The following is an 18,411-nucleotide window of genomic DNA, read 5'->3' as shown; positions in this document are numbered from 1 at the left end:
AATTTCCCCCTCCCTAATCCAGGTTTTAATACTGTGTGTCTGCTCTTTCTTTACTGGATGTGAGAAGATATACGGCCCCGTCTCGTCCTTCTCCCAGTCTGTGATCTCTCAGCTGGGTGGAATAGCGATAGCGCTGTCACCAGAGGAGCTGAGCAGCCTTCGACTGACTGAGCGAAGCAGCATCGCTGCTCTTGGTGCTGTCAGAGGCTGGAGCAACACACAGGTAGCTGCTTGGGCCACAACAGTTAATATATCACATAGCTTTACTAAACGGTCTGCATTAACTCAATTTGACCAAATATGCACAGTAGTTAAGACCAGAATCTTTTTTTCACCGTATAACACATATTGTGCCTTTTTTTTTTTTTTTTTGTTTATTTTTGAAATGTGTGTTTTCTGAGAATGCGGAGTGTAAAATTAGCATTTTCCCATGACCAGTGAGATGTCTGAATTCTGATTTAATGTGCAGATGTCGATTCATTTGTATATTCAGAGAGTATAGCTGGACACCTTTGTTTGCGCTCAATGAGATTCACTTAAACTTTAGTTTCAAACTTGTTTGATATAAACAGAAATCTGTTATATACAGGTAAAAGCCAGTGAATTAGAATATTTTGAAAAACTTGATTTATTTCAGTAATTGCATTCAAAAGGTGTAACTTGTACATTATATTTATTCATTGCACACAGACTGATGCATTCAAATGTTTATTTCATTTAATTTTGATGATTTGAAGTGGCAACAAATGAAAATCCAAAATTCCGTGTGTCACAAAATTAGAATATTACTTAAGGCTGATACAAAAAAGGGATTTTTAGAAATGTTGGCCAACTGAAAAGTATGAAAATGAAAAATATGAGCATGTACAATACTCAATACTTGGTTGGAGCTCCTTTTGCCTCAATTACTGCGTTAATGCGGCGTGGCATGGAGTCCATGAGTTTCTGGCACTGCTCAGGTGTTATGAGAGCCCAGGTTGCTCTGATAGTGGCCTTCAACTCTTCTGCGTTTTTGGGTCTGGCATTCTGCATCTTCCTTTTCACAATACCCCACAGATTTTCTATGGGGCTAAGGTCAGGGGAGTTGGCTGGCCAATTTAGAACAGAAATACCATGGTCCGTAAACCAGGCACGGGTAGATTTTGCGCTGTGTGCAGGCGCCAAGTCCTGTTGGAACTTGAAATCTCCATCTCCATAGAGCAGGTCAGCAGCAGGAAGCATGAAGTGCTCTAAAAACTCTCCTGTCCTCCTCCAGACTCTGGGAGGCACAGGATCCACGATGCCTGAAGTCTAGTGTAAAGTTTCCACCATCAGTGATGGTTTGGGGTGCCATGTCATCTGCTGGTGTCGGTCCACTCTGTTTCCTGAGATCCAGGGTCAACGCAGCCGTATACCAGCAAGTTTTAGAGCACTTCATGCTTCCTGCTGCTGACCTGCTCTATGGAGATGGAGATTTCAAGTTCCAACAGGACTTGGCGCCTGCACACAGCGCAAAATCTACCCGTGCCTGGTTTACGGACCATGGTATTTCTGTTCTAAATTGGCCAGCCAACTCCCCTGACCTTAGCCCCATAGAAAATCTGTGGGGTATTGTGAAAAGGAAGATGCAGAATGCCAGACCCAAAAACGCAGAAGAGTTGAAGGCCACTATCAGAGCAACCTGGGCTCTCATAACACCTGAGCAGTGCCAGAAACTCATGGACTCCATGCCACGCCGCATTAACGCAGTAATTGAGGCAAAAGGAGCTCCAACCAAGTATTGAGTATTGTACATGCTCATATTTTTCATTTTCATACTTTTCAGTTGGCCAACATTTCTAAAAATCCCTTTTTTGTATCAGCCTTAAGTAATATTCTAATTTTGTGACACACGGAATTTTGGATTTTTTCATTTGTTGCCACTTCAAATCATCAAAATTAAATGAAATAAACATTTGAATGCATCAGTCTGTGTGCAATGAATAAATATAATGTACAAGTTACACCTTTTGAATGCAATTACTGAAATAAATCAAGTTTTTCAAAATATTCTAATTCACTGGCTTTTACCTGTAAGTAAATTAATGATTGGTACTTTAAATTTGATTACATCTGGTGACGTTTTGTGACAAGAGACTATTATATAAGTAGAATAATAATAATCCAACAACTAATATACTACAATTGTCATGGATGACAAGAACCACAAAAAATGTCTATAAAGGTGACTCAACTCTTCTCTAAGAAGTTTAAAAAAACACTAAACAATGTCCTCATGAAACTAGATGTGTTGCCGTACTTTTGTTTTAGGGCTGTTGTATTAGACTATTAGTTTTAGCTCCCTAAGAAACGGAGTGGACGAAAGAGCATATCTGGATCATAGCTCTTGTTTTCATTCCAGCTTTCTGCACTGTTTACCACCGTGTTAAACTCCACAAAGCAGAGTCCGAGCCAGCTTGACTCCAGCACACTGGTGGCGATGGGATACATCGTGTGTGGAGCTAAAACCACAGATATGAAATTTTTCAATGCCGTAGAGTTCAGGTGAGCAAGCTCTTTTACAGCTGCTTTCGGAGAACTACTCTGCTGCTGATAATATTCAGTCAGAGTAATTTCCCCTCACTCCTCCACTTCCTCTGCTGTGTCTCTCCCTGGTGGCTGCAGTAAGGCGGTGCTCTGGCTGGGTCAACTGAGGCTGTCCTGCTCAGAGGAGCAGCTGCTGGCTCTTGTTGGGCTTCTGACCCACCGTCTTGCTTTTGGACCCACAAGTTCATGGGGAACTGCTGTCTTCATTGAGATCGGAGTTCTAGCAGGTATTACACATACACAGTCTTCTTATGGCTTTTACAGAGTTGGAATATTTTCACTTCTGCATAAAATAGAACTATGAATTTGTTATGTTCATTCTGTAGCAATGGAGACAGGTGTACTACAAAATTCAATTATTATGTGCTCATATCCCTAAATTAAAGCCAACTTTTTTTTATTATTTTCTTTCTCAACACCCTCTAAACTTATTCTGTCACACTCATATTGTTGGATCCAAGTGTTTTTGACTGACCTTTGTGCCTCTCTTTGAAACATGTTGCTCATTTTACAGCTGGTCTCCCAGACATGGCTATGTCAGCTTTGGTGATTGAGCAAATAGAAGGAATCACACCTGCGGCTGTTTCAATGATACCGCCTGCTAAGTTTGCTGTAAGTTAACATTTGATAACGTTCTTCCTTTGCAGTTCAAAATGTGTTCATGTACCGGTAGGTGCATTTATTCTAACAGCTCCTTGTGTTTTCTCATCTTGTCTCTGCCAATCTGCTCCTTTGTTTCTTTGTGTATGTCTGTCTGTCTTGTCATTTCCTTAAAGGTGGTGTTTCAACCGCGACAGATCGGCATGTTCTCCTATGAGCAGGGGGCTGAAGTAACTAATGAGCAGCTCTCTGCTCTGTCAGATGTTCAGAGGACAGCTCTGGCTATGGTGCTGACACCGTGGGAGGACAGGGCTGTTAACTTCAGGGGTAAACCACTTAAATCCTTGAAACTGTTGTTGTCCACTTATGATTGTAAAGAGAGGTAATTTTTGGAAGCTTATTTTTTAGTTTAAATGAATGAATATATACTTTATGAATCCCCAAGGGGAAATTTTCTTGCGCCTTACCACTTGAAATACAAACACACAAGATAAAGATAAAATATATAAAGAACATGATTGCTCAAACTGAAGCTGTGTCCCAATTCCATCGTAATACTATAACGGTATGCTATATACAAATCTTACTAATATAGTGTCTTTGACATTAGTATACTATAAATAGAGCACTTAAGGTTTGAGCTTAATGGAAATCATACAAGATGAGAACTGATAGACATCACTTCAACTAAGATGTTAGAAAATGATTGCCAAAATAAATTCTACAAAGAAAAAACTAGATGATTATTCAAAGATGTATTACTTTATTTTATTTTTTTGAGATCATCCTGTAGCTGATCATCCATTATCAGCAATTCATTTTTATTTTTTAGCAGCTGTCAGTAGCTCCTTTATGTCCTTTGTCCTCACAGACACCAAAGCCAGATTTGATCAGATCTTACTCAAAGGGCCTCTCAATTTTACATTTTAAGTTTCAATGTATTTTATACAGAAAGCCCTGGTAAGAGTAGTATGTAGTTTGGAATAGGGATGCCTTATGGGACAAAAAGCATGCTGTTTGTGCGTTATAATTATTTCCGAATTACATGTATCTGTTTTATAGACTAAATGATATACTATAAAAAACAATAACATATCAGACTCCGAATCAGCTTTATTGACCATGTATGTGTCTACATACAAGGAATTTGACTCCTTTTTTTCCCCGTTGCTCTCAATGTCCATACACAGAAATAGACAAATAAACAAAACATGGACATCAAAATAGAACAAAGGTAAGCCTAAACATTGAACTACTATGTACACACACATATATGTATATGTATGTATGTATGTATGTCTGGTTGTTTTGGCATACAGTGCTATTTAGCGCCTACCAGAAGGGAGGAGTTGGAACTGGTTGTGGCTAGGGTGTGAGTGATGTTATGATTACTTTAGGGGTGATTGTGAACTTCTTATATGATGATGGGATTTTCTTTTGGGATAAAAATAAACTGATTCAATGGGGATGAGTATTCTTCCATTTATTTCATGGCCATAACAGAAATGTACCTCTAACTGACCAACTCCAAGAAGATGTATTGAACTATTCTGAAATGTGTTTAACAGTGTTTTCTCTTATGACATAAAAAGACAGATAACTGACATTGCTTTGCAATACATTTGTATTGGTTTCCCTGTATTCCTGTAGGGAAGTCACTGGGGCTGACACTGAGCCACAGTCCTCTGTGTCTCATACTGGGACTGCTGCTGATGCTGCTGCTACTGCCCTGCCCTGCCCTTATCTGCCCTGGCACATGACCCCACTCACCCCTGCTGGATCGGGAAACACCTTCGCAACCACATAACCAAGATGATCTCATTTATCTGTGCAATACCATACCTCTTTGAAATAAGCGGCACTTCAGGATTTCTATAAAGTGTACTTCATGAGATTGTAATGTATCCTGTGCAACTGATACCTATATACACATATCAACATTCAGCACTGAAGCAACCAAATGTCTCGTTGAATTCAAAAAATTGGAGAAAGAAAACATTGTTACAGTACAACATAAACATGAAATACATCAAGTTAAATCACTTAATTATTTTCATACTTACATATTTTGCTTATTTATTCATTTTTTGATAAACCTGTATGAATCCACACTGCCCCTTCTCTGGGATGTGACGCCATACCCAGAAAAGCAACCAAAGCACTTAAAATATTTAAATGTAGTTATGAGATGGTTATAATGAGCAAATCAATGTTGTGATGCAAATATACAAAGTTATATATTTTTGTGAAATTATATAAAATATCATATTTTTGTCAGTAAGAGTAGTATTGTTTCCTACATGTATTTATCTATTGTGAGTTATCTTGATTCGATAACGGGTACATAATGCTCAATGAGACCTGATTGTACTAGTGTTGGTCAACTTCAGTCTAGTTTTGCTGTGCGTTTTGCAGTGTTGTGCACACTTTCTGGTGTGATAGATCTAAATTATAAAACTTAACCAATCTGCCTCTGATTGACTGTTCATTTTTGATAACCATGTTCTATAATAAACGATGTGGACAGAAAATATAAATACTTATTTGGCTTTAAAAGTCAACATTGTGTAGACAGTAACAAGTATGGACATTATATCAAAACCACGAGTCAATATCACGATATAATAACTCAAGATTCCTTTGTAAAGTAAAAATGATGACTGTAATTTGGGCTTCGTTTTTTCCTCAGCGCTCATCTGAAAACGTTGACTCATTTTGTTCTATTCTATTTTTTCTTTAAAATTACTAGTGTGGGCGATCTGTTGAAATAATGTAGCTATATAACGTAAAGTGTAATTGAATTCCCCCACTGGTTGTCACATAATCCATCCCACACCATATCATGTTTTGCGACAATTTAATTAAATAAAGATACCCAGGCTCACACGCCGGTGTCACGTCGCCTGAAGTAAAGTTAGCTCGGGGAAGCCATGACACAAGAGAGGCGCGCAGAGTGACGTCCAGAAGGTGGGAGCCGTTTCTGAACGTGGCCAACGGGCTGCAGCACTGACTTTACAGCGAGCCTGTCAAACACAACCAACACAGCCAACATGGCGGACTGGGGTGAGAAACTAAGTTAGGAAGGCTCGCTATCTGTACACCAGCCGCTTCACGCAGCCATTGTTTCACGAGCCTTAACGCTCCGTTTCTGTTCAAACTCAGCCATTAGATGTGGATCGGCCTAACGAATTTCATGTTGTCGCTTTTACAGACGCTGAAACCTTCGAGCCGGAGGAGCCGAATAAAAAGGCGGCATCGATGGACAAATGGGAAGGCGAAGACGACGAGGACGACGTTAAGGTGAGTTAAACGCTCGGACTGAAGCCTCCGTGTGTCGGGGTAACCGTTAAACCAGCTGTTAGCTGGAACCGATGTCGAGCTAACCTTTGGGATCAGAGTGTCAATCCTGACGGCCGTGTTCGCCGCCAGCTAGCATCAGGCTAACTCATGTGGCTCTAACTGGCAGTCTGGAGTAACTCCACCAGAGCTAGCTAACGTGTTAGCTAACGTTTTGCAATGTACCGCTATCACGGCGAATGCTATCTTGTTGTGGATTACACGTAATCTTCTGGGTGCTAGAGTAGTTTGCTTTCATTTAGAAGCTTACAAGTAACGATGTGATTGTTGGATAGCCGGTCTAATTGTTGGGAACGTAGCTTGAAGCTAACCTTCAACATGAGGCGGCCTTGGCTTGCTCACCAACTTTAGCCACAATCAGATGAAATCATCAGAAGGGTTGATGACTCCGCTCAAGCCAAGGATGAGGCCTAGAACTTTCCAGGGTAACAACAGACGTGTAGGAGGAGACTGGTGCTCAGTCGATACTGTGAAACAAGTGGTTATTAGCTAAATGTTGACATGGTGGCTGTCCAGAAACCTCTGATATTGACTCAGGGAAAATGCTGGTAGAGGCCTCCTCAATTGTTCAGTTTGCTGTCACATATGGTGCTCAAAATCAAAGAAACTGATGAGTTTAGTACAATCTGTGGTACACTAATTTGTAAGCGAATTGTTTTAAAAGTATTGTTGTAAGTACATTATGCTCATTGAGGCAATGTGTATATCTTAGTAAAGATAAGTTAGTTATTTAGGTTGGGGTTTTTGGTACTATATATAAAACCAAAAATTCAGAAAATAACTTATTTGTTCTTTTATTTTGAAAATGATTCACATTACAGTTGTTTATTGGCCATACTTCTTGCTTTTTCTGTTAAGGCCCTCTAATACTGGCATACTGACAATAATAGATACATAAATGACACGTTAAAGAAATGGTTGTATTATAAATGTAAAGCATTTCTGATTCTGCTATCCTCCCATTACTATCTGATCTGTTGACAATTCCCAAGATAGGCTATAGTTTATGCTCGTTTATACAGGACATAATCTACAGCTAAATATAATTCACATGTGAACTCAAATTGTTGCAGCAATCAATCATAGACAATACAGATTAAAAGCATTACGGTTAGAGTATCACTGCGTATATGTGACCACACTGTTCACATATACGCAGTGATACTCTATGGGCTTAAGTTACTTTGGCACAGTCTGATTCTGCAGACTCACCCTTCACATTGGGCTAAACGATCTAGCATTCTACAGCGCTGCTACAGCAGACAGCAACTGGTGCGCTGTCAAAACTTTCTGGATGGTGTGTGTGTGTGTGTGTGTGTGTGTGTGTGTGTGTGTGTGTGTCTGAACAGCTGTTTGTGTTGCAACATGTGTGTACAGAAAGGATGGCACATACCAAACTGAAAGTCATGTACCGAACACTTCAATACCAATACACATATTTGTTACTCCCCTACTATCACAATACACAAGATGTATGCAAAGTCTCATGAAATTAAAAAGCTACCTGATCTTCCCAAACTGTGAACCACTGGTGGTACGCAAGAGCCTGGCTGAAATACCCAACAATTGCACTCCCAATTTGTTCAAGTCTTTAACTTAAAACCCCCAAATTGTCATTTAATTTTTATTACAGACCATTCGGTCTTTACATATGCACATACTATTACAATTAGGGAAACATTTGTTGTTAATCATTTAAATATTGTCTAAATGAAATCTGGTTGGACATTATATCTGACATAGCATGGACTAGTGATGTTTGCTAAATGTAGTTGGATTCAGGCTCTGTTGTTGATTAAAGCAGAATGAGTAGAATTTGGATACAAGGCCCAAAAGACAGTCTAGAGGCAAGTGAAAACGCTGCCTTTTTTTTCTTTCTGGATGCATAAGCTTTGCATATGGTTCTTGCTTGGAAGCTGATGGACTGTACCTGTAGTTGTATTGATTTAGGTCATTAACTTGTCTGAGCGCCTCATCGGTCAGTGCTGGAATTATTAGGACACTGTTTTTTGTGTGCATATAGTTCCGTTTGTAAAAGTAAGGATTTTTTTGTTTAAGTGTGTGGTTGTGGAAGTAATGTTTGTGCATTATATTTGAAAAGTTTACTTCTTTATCATTGTCTCAATACATTTTTTTTTTACACAGTTTACCTGTGTAACCTGAACAATAACATGGCAACTATCCCACATTTGTATTCACAGGATAATTGGGACGATGAGGATGAAGAAAAAGAGAAAAGGGCAGCGCTGAAGAAAAAGGGTACAGATATGTTTTTGATTTCTGACTGTTTCAGAACGTCTTGTATTGTATGTCAATATTTAACAAATAATCTGCCTTTACTGCAAATTCACATTTTTTATTATTTCATTATTTAAAGCGTTAGAGACAAAGGTTTCTGAAAAGAAAAAGCTGAGTGAGAAGATCAAAGAGAAAGAGAACCAGGCAAAGAAACAAGAGGAGCTGAAAAAGAAAGAGTTGGAAGATGTGAGTTGGTTACATTTGTGTATAAGTTTTTCCCCCTTATGGTCGTTACAGTATTATATTATTCACAAACTGTGCATTTATTGTATGTTTACATTTTTACTTATTTATTATTGTGACATCTTTTATTACAGGAAGAAGAGCTCACACCTGAAGAACAACTTGAAGAGAAGATGAGGGTTAAGAAATTACAGGAAGACGCTGACTTGGAGCTCGCAAAAGATGCTTTTGGTAAGACATGATCACACTTCAGGTAAATTTAGGAAGATTTTATTTTCCAAACGGTTGTGAGAAAGATGCATTTTGAGCGTGTTTTCCTAGACTTGAAAAATCTACTTGCCAGTGCTCTTTAGTGGACAAACTCTAGAGTAGGCCTTTTTTATTTTTGCTGCTTTGAATTAAGGTTGTGCATGCTGGCTCATCTAAGTCCATTTGCTGTTGCATTGTGTAAACAAACTAAAGGTTTTTTATATATATATATATATATATATATATATATATATATATATTTATTTATTAGTGGCGTAACGGACCATGGTTGATCAGTGATCGGTACGATTCCGCCCTTTGCATTTCGACACGCATGTTAACCGCAGATTATTTAGTTTAACAATAACCACCGCAGTGTGAAATACAGTTTTAAATTGACAGGGAATGATGGTTTTGTTTGGTTCCATTATGATGCCTTCAGGCAAATTATAGCTTTATCATGACATGTTCACATGTAATCTTGTGAAATGTAGATTTGGTGAGAAACTAGATATTTTCACAGCACTATAAAATAAATATTAGAAATGAATTATGACCCGTTTACACTACCTCCTAAGCAAATTATTAAAACTACTAATGACAATATTTGTTTTAATTGCTAAAAGTAATTATCTAACTGTTGTAGGTCTAGATACAACGATGTCTGGGTTCGGACCGCGATCCACTTATCAGTGACGCCTGGTTTACAGACTTCAGAACGGTTGAAATGATTTTTGAGACCGTGGCAAAAAAATATAGTCTGGAGAGTTGTAGACCAGCTGCTATAATCAAACAACAATATGGATCATCAATGATCGGCAATTACTATCGGCACAAAAAAAAACAACGTGATCAGGGATCTCAAAAAGTTATATCTGCTCCCTTTTTTCCGTGACTCATATGATCCGAACCGTGAGTTTTATAATATGTGTGTTTGTTTGCATCGGTTACTCTGTATGCCCTTTTTTCAAGAGACTTCAAACTGTATATTTTGAATGTATTTTTTTCAGGTGTTGGCAGCACTTCAAACTGTGTCACTGGGATTGACGCCATGAGTCCATCTTCCAAAGAAGACTTCACAGAGTTTGAAAAAATGCTGAAAGAAAAGATAATCCCGTTTGAAAAATCTGTGCATTATTCAAATTTCTTGGATTCATTGTTTCGGGAACTCTGTATTTCATGTAAGCGGCATCTTTTACAGTTATCTTTACTGAGCAATATAGATCATTACACTTATTCACTATCGGTATCTTGCATTTCAATCAAAGCTGGCCTAACCAATAACTTGTTTTCTTTCTCCCTCTTACAGTGGAAGTAGAAGACTTGAAGAAAGTCAGTAATTCCTTGACAGCCCTACTTAGTGAAAAACAGAAACAAGAAAAAGTGAGTGACTGCATGCTTGTGTCTTCTCATATTAATTCTGATCTGTAGTTGATATGCTGAAGGGGGTGCTGTTCGCCGAGCACAGTAGGGCGGATGTGTGCTCATAGTCAAAATCAACTGCGCTATGCAGTCTGATAGTTTGTTCTTAAACATTCATGTGGTTTCTCTACTGAATCTAAAAAGTAATAGTCGTTAATTCAGTTATAATTTGGAACATGGTCATTTACCAGCAGAATAAATTAATAATTCAGTTTGTTGCAAATGTGTCGTCATGTATGAAGTAATTTCTTGAAACGGGAATTATTTGTTTTTACAGCAAAACAAAGGCAAGAAGAAGAAGAAAGGGGTCGTAGCTGGAGGCGGATTGAAAGCACAGATGAGAGACGACCTTGACTATGCAGAGTGCGATGGTGGCTACGCCCAAGACTATGAGGACTTCATGTGACACTGTCTCTATCACTACTGCCCTTTACCCCTCCTAACCCTCAGAAATGCAGCTGTACCTTATCATGCTGTCCAGTGCCATCCTGGAAAATCTGAACTATGTGTTGCCCCCTTCATTTTGCTTCAATGGCCAGAGGGACTATACCAGGGAGCATCCAGTCTCATTAACTCTTTATGTTCATACAAATGGAATTGCCTTTTCTCTCTCTTTCAGCCTCGACTCTCACACATCATACATTATCTGTTGGGTGACCCAGCTTCAATGGAGAATACGTTATAACTGCTGAGTTTTGCAGGCTTCATTTTTTATTAAATGTTGCTTCTTTTAAAACGGCAGATACAGTATTGCAGTTGTAAGTAAAGGGACATAGAAACACATGGTTCTATGCAAATTATTTAACCAGAATGTCATGAATATTTTATTGGTCTTGCTTACCTGTGGATGGTTCTCTTACAGGAAAGTATATAGTATCTATAACTTTGGTTGCCAAATTCAGAACAATTATTCATCTTTATCTCTGGAAGGGTTGTGTTGCGGGTGATTTTTGAGACTGATGCAACATGTAAGTAGTTGTAATTTTACAGAGTACATGACATTCACTGTAAGGTTAAAGGGATAGACAAGTAGGCTATAATAAATGTGACTTCAAAACCTCATAGCCATTCTCTTGATACATCTCTGGACTATTCTTGAACGTACGGGGCAAAGAGTACTTAAAGGTATTTTGTGCATTTAAAAATAAAAATAAGTAATTTACTAATTTGATTTCTACTAATGCAGACAAGGAATGGATCAGGCAAGTGGATTAACTTTCTTCGACTGGTCTCCTAATCATTGCTTCTGCAGGCTTGTATCAAGTGTGATGAGGAGCGGGGGCTTATGGGATTCACCCACCATTCATATGGTCTACAATTCAATGAAAGGGGTGTAGTTCTCTTTTTTTTTTTTTTTTTTTCAAGCAATTGACCAGTTTCAATGATATACCGACAATTGGATACATAATGTGGAAGAGATACAGCATCTGCAGTGTTTTATAAGCATCTAATTTAATAAATCACTGGTCAAAAATAAATTGTTTCTGTTCTTGTTTACAACATCAATGAAAGAAACTTAAATGCAATAACACAGCACCCTGATTATACATTTTAAAAGCATGTGTAATAAATACTCTATTTACAGTTTCAAGTAAATATTTGCCACAGTACAGTTGAAAATGTTAGATGAAAAGAAATAAATCTAGCTTTGTTTAGTTAAATATTCCCTTAATTTGAAAGAAAAGTAAATATAAAATGTTTGTCTCGAAACAAGGTTAATCCTTTCCTCTCCAATGCAGGTCTGAATATTGTCGCCACAGCCTTCACCTTCAGTGTTGTCGTTTAGCTTCGGGCCTTTGTGCGCCTTCCTGCAGGATTCCTTGTGCTACGTCTGCTGCTGCTGCGCGGTGTGTTGGCCCGCTGGCGGCGCCGGTTCTGCTTACCTTCCCCTCGCACCACACTTGTTACCGTTTGACCTTGAGAACTCTGCAGGGCCTGGAAGACACTCTGGCTTGTCGCCTCACGATCGCCACAGGTGAACGTCAGCGCTACGCCCTCATTGCTCTTCATAACACGAGACGTACCGTCAGAACTGCCATCAAAGCAGCGTCCGAGTGCAATCTCTTTGGCTGTGCGGGGATCCTGGTCGGTCACTGTATAAATCCCGTAGTTGTGGCCCAGGGGGTCAAGAGGTGCGAGCATGGTGAACTCATTGGTGTCATTGTTGACGGCGAGGGGTAGATGGTTGACCAGATACTCCTGAAGGATTGTGTTGACCTGATCTCTTTTACAGCTTCCTTGTGGAATCACCTTCACCAGGGTGCGATCTACACGCTCCTGATCATACAGCATACCACTGCACTTGAACTCCAGGCACACAGCTGAAACAGTTGCCTGGTCCATGTCACGGATGCTGCGAGTATCTCGGAGACCATACAGCTGGCCTACCGTCTTCGGGTGGGTGCCACCCATGTTACGGGACCGCACATTGATCTCATGTGGGCTGTTCATTTTTACTTTGATGTAACAGGCCCGGTATTCCATGGGCTTGGGCCACCAGGTCAGATAGTCCTCTGTCCAGCTCATTGGGTCATCTTCATTGAATGGCACTGTGTTGTAATCGTAGCGGTCTCCTTCTACTCTTGAGAAGCGGAAGTGTGCTGCACTGAACGGGGCCTCCTCACATTCTTTCAAGTTCTCAAATGTGTACACTGGCCCATTGCTTTCCTCTGCTGTGTTGGCACTTGGTTTTGCCACATTGATGCTGAATGCAGTCGCCTTCAGTCTCGGGTCTTCATGGTCAGTCCGCTTGTAGTTCAGCTTACTCAGGTAAGGCTGGGGCACTCCAATTAAGTTGGGATTGAGTTTGGGAGCAGACGAGACGGCCTCCAGCTCCTCTCCTCCAAGGTTGGCCATAACATACGCAGAGTAGGCATCAGCTTTTTGTTCGTCGCAAAAAGCAGGAAGACAGGCACCACTGGAGCCAGTTACGACACTATCGAAACGGCCCCAGGCACGTGGGTTGGAGGAGTAGCCAGCTGTGGGCTCCATGTTTATAAGACTCACCACAACTCCCTCCACCTGCTCGCTTGGCATGAAGCGTTCACTACGGAAGGTCCTCACTTTCACATAACACCTGCGGTTCTCTGGGACGTCCAGGTTAAAAAGACGTCTCTCTCTGATCTCCATGTTACCGATCAGAAAGGTTCTCTCCTCCCTTTTTCCTCTTCTTTTCTTCTCCACCTGCAGACTTCCTTCCTCCTCCCACAGGCCAGTATCAGGGTTCAGTGACCACAACTTCATGGTATTGAGGTGCTCAGACATCTTCACCTGGGCAGAATCTAGGAACACCTTCACTTCCCCTGCGTTCAGCAGCTCGTTGTTTTCTTCACCCCTAAAGTCAACTGAGAACATCCCGTAGGTTCTCAGCGGCATGGTATCTCCTTCGTCTCCTACAAAGTTGAGATCACTTTGAGCTGCAGCAGCTGTGGAGATGTCTCTGGGGTCTAGGAATGTTACGCTAGCATTTACATTACCAGTGAAGACTTCTCCTTTCTCTGTATAGAAGGAATTGGGTGGAATCTGGATTTGAACCATTGCCTCCTGGCCCTCTCCCTCCCCAAGCTCCAGAGTGTTGGTTTCTTTTGGGCTGATGGTCACAGGAGGTTTCTTTCTTAGAAGTTTGATCTCATGGTAAACAGCTCCTCCTTTGGTGTTAAATGGAAGTACCTTTGTAGTGTCGACAAATTTCTGCATGTTGTCTACAAAAGTCAGGACCAGCCTGTCTGTGTCTGGAGGAACCTGGATGGAGAATGTACCTTTGTAGCCTGTGCGGCTGATTCGGACTCCATTCATAAAGACATGGCCAAACCTCATTGGCTCACCATTGTCTGCAGCAACGGCTCTACCATGCACAATGGCCTTGGTGTCCACACATTTCTGGCAGCCGCACTCAGTCACCACCATGGTGGGCAGTTGGTAGCCCTGGCATGTTAGCTGCCTCTTCTCCATCTTTTTGACACCACAGCAGTAAGCCACTTTGTCTTTGCACCTGATGCCATTGTCCAGCTGTCCAGTACATGTACTTGAGGGGCACTTGCCTACATCGTAGTAAAATGAGTCTGTGCTGTTTTGGTGGCAGTCATGTGGAAGACGGATGAGGTAGGATTCAGGCTTGGGATTACATGAATGCTCGTCTCTACCTGTGTAAGAGATGAAGTGTTGAATTTAGTTTGATCGTACTACCATCTTTTAGATGTAAAATATAGTAGAAATCTCCTTTTATATTACTCTACACAATGCTTACAAAGTCTATGCATTCATATCCCTCTGTATTTAATATACATTTGCTGAGAACACACCTAATACTTTGAGTGTAGCTGGCTTGGTCTTAATAGCCCCAGATGGACCACTTGCTCTGCAGTGGTACTCGCCAGTCTGCTCAGGGTGCAGATTCTTTAGCACCAAGGTGCTCTCAGACTGCTTCTCCAGGAGGCTGTTGTTATGAAACCTGTTGGTTCACACAGAAGAAAAGGGAAGCAAAGTTGTTGAATATTCCATACTATTCATATATGTAATGCATCCATGAAGGGCTGTAGTACTCAAGTCTGGTCTTGAGACCACTTTATTAAAGTCTAAGACTTGTCTAAGACTATTGAGAACTGATCTGCATTCAGATGTAAAGAACACTGCCTGATTCTTCTCATTCGAGTCGAAAATACGTAGTATTGTAGAAACATGTTATGGTCCTCAAACTTAATTATATGCATTGAGTAGTTGGATGTGAGATATATGAAATATTGTTTGTAGATAAATTATTTATGTCCATTTTAACTCCTTAATCACTGTCAGCATTGGACAGACACAATTTACTATTATGGTCCTGAACAGGACTCGATATGCTCTGGACTTGGTCGAGATGCTGACTTGTCTTGACTACAGCCCTCCGTCTGTGACTCAAAAACATTTGTCTATAAATTTACTGTTACAAGTCCTACCATTGGTACTTCTCTGGTTGTGGTGTTCCTGCCACTTTGCAGCAGAAGGCAGCAGTTTGCCCTTTCCTCCTGACCTTGCTCTCAGGGTTGCCCAACACATGGAGCTTCTCTGACAAATCACAATCAGAGATAAACAATAAAAATAACATCAACTATTAGTTCCTTACATGTTTGACAAACTTAGTCAATAACACCTAAAAAACGGACATTTTTGGTTCACTGCATTGAAATATTTAGGTGTAAATCTACAGATATCCACTGTACCTGTTCTTTTCAGCTGGACACTGACCACTGAGGTACGTTCAGCACTGTGGGGCACAACAACACTGAGGGGGGCGTGACCCTTCAGGTTGACTGTCAGGGTAGTGTTGCCATCAGGGCAGATACCAGGGATGCGGAAATGCCCGTTGTGGTCGGTAAGGGTAAGGACATTGCCAGAGCGAAGGATAGTAGCCCCTTCAGCAGTGAGACCCCCCGCACCACGAACAGAACCCAGAAGGATGTGTTCCTCACACATGCATGCGTCACACTCAGCATTTACCTTCCCCATCACACACTGCCGGGAGCAATCTAAAGAGTAGAATTGAACAAGTTAGCCATTTTATGAATACTCGGTCTTCTAGATTTGAAGATGAATATATAGAGAATTGCAGAAGAAGGGTCTGTCTGAGTAATCTTGGGCTAGGCTCACCTGTTTTGTGGCACTCAGGTCCACTGCATGCTATTGTTTCCACTTTAGGTCCACTGCAAGGCATAGAGCGTGACTCGCAGTTTCTGGAGCGCAGTTGGACCCCCACCTGACCACAGAGGGCAGGGCATGGGTTCCAGTCTGACCACGGACCCCAGTTACCTTGAATGTTCCTATTGTTATCTGTTGGAAAAGTGCAATTGACAATCAAATAGTCAACTGAGAAGAAGGACTCTTCTTATTTGCACTTATATCGCCAGCAAAGTCAGGAATTTGATGGACAATATACAGAGGGGTGAATTCACAAAGAATGGATTGTGGCCGCTGATATTACCACGAATTGCACATCATTTGCAACCCCGTCTGGTTTACAAAAGATACAGTGCAAACACATCCACATAGTTTTTGAGTGTGATTTGAGCCTTTTGAGATTTTCTTTTTTTTTTCTAACCCCAAAATGACATGCATGCAGGCAACATGCATCTGCATGAACTGCATCCCAAATGAAAAAATTTGAGCGAACACACTGTGAGCACTTCAGTCACCAACTCTAAACAAATAATTTCACTGTAACTGCGTGTAGCTATTCACGCTGACCTTTGTGAATTTACTGTTTTTGCAATGCGGCTTATTCGCGAAGAAAGAGGATAATTTAACACCAAATGTATGCTTATCATCTTATTTAAATATGTGCCAATGGCACAGGAGCATCTGCTACTTGCTTGGCGCCGCAGTTAGAGGTGCATTTCCCCACAAAAAAGCCGTTCAATCCTTTTATGAATTTGCCCCAGAGTGTAGGGCTTTGCTGTTACATTAATTTTTTTGAGAATGAATGAATATTAAAGGCGTTATGAGATCAAACCTTTAGGACAGAGGAAACGGACTGCATAGTTGGAGCAGTTGCGTTCTGGACCCTGCTCCTCATTGAGGCACCAGAAGCCGACAGTGGGGTCTGCATGGACCGTCTCCCCAGTTTCACGGGCTGGGACCCATTCAGTGGTTCTGGCTTCGATTGCCCTGGGAGTCTCACACACTCGGGCACGGTAGTAGAAGCGAATGGCCTCCAGCTGCTCATAGTCTCCACGGCCTCCGGGGTGATCGACATTAAACCATGTGGTCCACTCATAGATGTCTAGACAGAAAACTTGTTAGGAATGACTCAAACACCAGAAAAAATGCTTTATTATCGTTGACATATTTACCATCAGAGTGGGACACAGAAGGGGATGAATCTTTGTTGTCTCTTTTCCATGACTCTGCAAGAGACAAATCCAAATGTGTGACCGATTTCTTCGCTGTATCTCACATGATTGTTGTACTGTGCACTACAGTAACATCTGACAATGCACTTTGTTCACACCTCTCCAAAATGAGTGAGTTGTATTTAACTCAAACATGTTTATGTCTGCTGTAACTAAATGAATGTGAATTTTCTTTTTTCCCCCAAGAAAGATTCAGAACGACGTTTTAAGAGGAAATATGTATTGCAGTTGATTACAGCCATCTGTAAAAACTGTAATTCAACTGTAGCTATATAGCGCAGTCAATTTTGAACATAAAGGCGGTCTTGTTACTGATTGAGAAAACCTGGTCAGGATCACGGAATAATACAATAGGGGGTAACATTTATTTAGAAACCGTGACTGCCCACCTTACCATATTTAACACATTAATATAAGTTGCCTGTTTTATCATCCTGCCTGCTGTAGGAAGGGTTATGTGTGAAGATTGGTGACTGACCTTGAGCTGTAACAACAATGGCTGTGGTGATTGCCAGAGTGAGAAGAAGAAGAGGCCTCACTGCCATTCTCACACGCCGCTACGTCGGTCCCTTGAACTTTCACCTCGCTCAAGGAGTTTCACACCGCAAACTCCAAGATAGAGTCCAGCGGCAGAGCCTCACTGGTGGGAAAAAAATGTTGATTAAACATTGTGAAAAATAACAAAAACAAGGTTTAATGTTTCTTTAAGTAACACAACACACCCCTAACTCAACACAATGAGACAATTAGACAGTTGTATGTAATAAAAAGCTACTTTCTTAAATTGAGTTTAACTTAACAAAAGTGAATGAAAATAGTTCATCTAAATGAAACTAAAACAAAAATGTTT

General features: G+C 40.7%; 3 protein-coding genes across 3 annotated transcripts; 2 read left to right on the top strand and 1 right to left on the bottom strand.

The window, feature by feature from the left end:
- The first annotated feature begins 2,386 nt into the window (after positions 1–2,386).
- Positions 2,387–5,603, top strand: strc1 (stereocilin 1). Its single transcript, XM_079216671.1, has 5 exons — positions 2,387–2,523; positions 2,644–2,792; positions 3,080–3,177; positions 3,342–3,492; positions 4,816–5,603. The coding sequence occupies exons 1-5, from the start codon at positions 2,459–2,461 to the stop codon at positions 4,923–4,925; spliced, it is 573 nt and encodes a 190-aa protein (XP_079072797.1). The 5' UTR covers positions 2,387–2,458; the 3' UTR covers positions 4,926–5,603.
- Positions 5,604–6,132: 529 nt separating this feature from the next.
- On the top strand, positions 6,133–12,414 carry eif3jb (eukaryotic translation initiation factor 3, subunit Jb). The gene is made up of 8 exons (XM_079216947.1): positions 6,133–6,228; positions 6,377–6,465; positions 8,724–8,781; positions 8,900–9,006; positions 9,138–9,234; positions 10,263–10,433; positions 10,562–10,635; positions 10,952–12,414. The coding sequence occupies exons 1-8, from the start codon at positions 6,216–6,218 to the stop codon at positions 11,078–11,080; spliced, it is 738 nt and encodes a 245-aa protein (XP_079073073.1). The 5' UTR covers positions 6,133–6,215; the 3' UTR covers positions 11,081–12,414.
- On the bottom strand, positions 12,106–18,106 carry cilp (cartilage intermediate layer protein, nucleotide pyrophosphohydrolase; the record flags this gene model as incomplete). Its single annotated transcript, XM_079216946.1, has 8 exons — positions 12,106–14,816; positions 14,976–15,124; positions 15,612–15,720; positions 15,876–16,181; positions 16,303–16,482; positions 17,162–17,431; positions 17,502–17,555; positions 18,040–18,106. 8 exons carry the CDS (start codon positions 18,104–18,106, stop codon positions 12,457–12,459), a joined length of 3,495 nt encoding a protein of 1,164 aa, XP_079073072.1. The 3' UTR covers positions 12,106–12,456.
- Positions 18,107–18,411: the final 305 nt, after the last annotated feature.

This window comes from Taurulus bubalis (assembly GCF_910589615.1).
Source record: "Taurulus bubalis genome assembly, chromosome: 4".
Classification (NCBI taxonomy): Eukaryota; Metazoa; Chordata; class Actinopteri; order Perciformes; family Cottidae; genus Taurulus; species Taurulus bubalis.
Note: the sequence above shows the minus strand (reverse complement) of the source record. Positions and strands in the feature narration are given on the sequence as shown.

Excerpts from the sequence above, each read along its gene's own strand:
- strc1 (XM_079216671.1), top strand. The coding sequence starts at position 2,459 with ATGGGATACATCGTGTGTGGAGCTAAAACCACAGATATGAAATTTTTC. Across the intron at positions 2,524-2,643 it reads TTCAATGCCGTAGAGTTCAG|TAAGGCGGTGCTCTGGCTGG; the intron begins GTGAGCAAGCTC and ends TGGTGGCTGCAG. Across the intron at positions 3,178-3,341 it reads TACCGCCTGCTAAGTTTGCT|GTGGTGTTTCAACCGCGACA; the intron begins GTAAGTTAACAT and ends ATTTCCTTAAAG.
- eif3jb (XM_079216947.1), top strand. Across the intron at positions 9,007-9,137 it reads AAAAGAAAGAGTTGGAAGAT|GAAGAAGAGCTCACACCTGA; the intron begins GTGAGTTGGTTA and ends CTTTTATTACAG. Across the intron at positions 9,235-10,262 it reads GCTCGCAAAAGATGCTTTTG|GTGTTGGCAGCACTTCAAAC; the intron begins GTAAGACATGAT and ends TATTTTTTTCAG.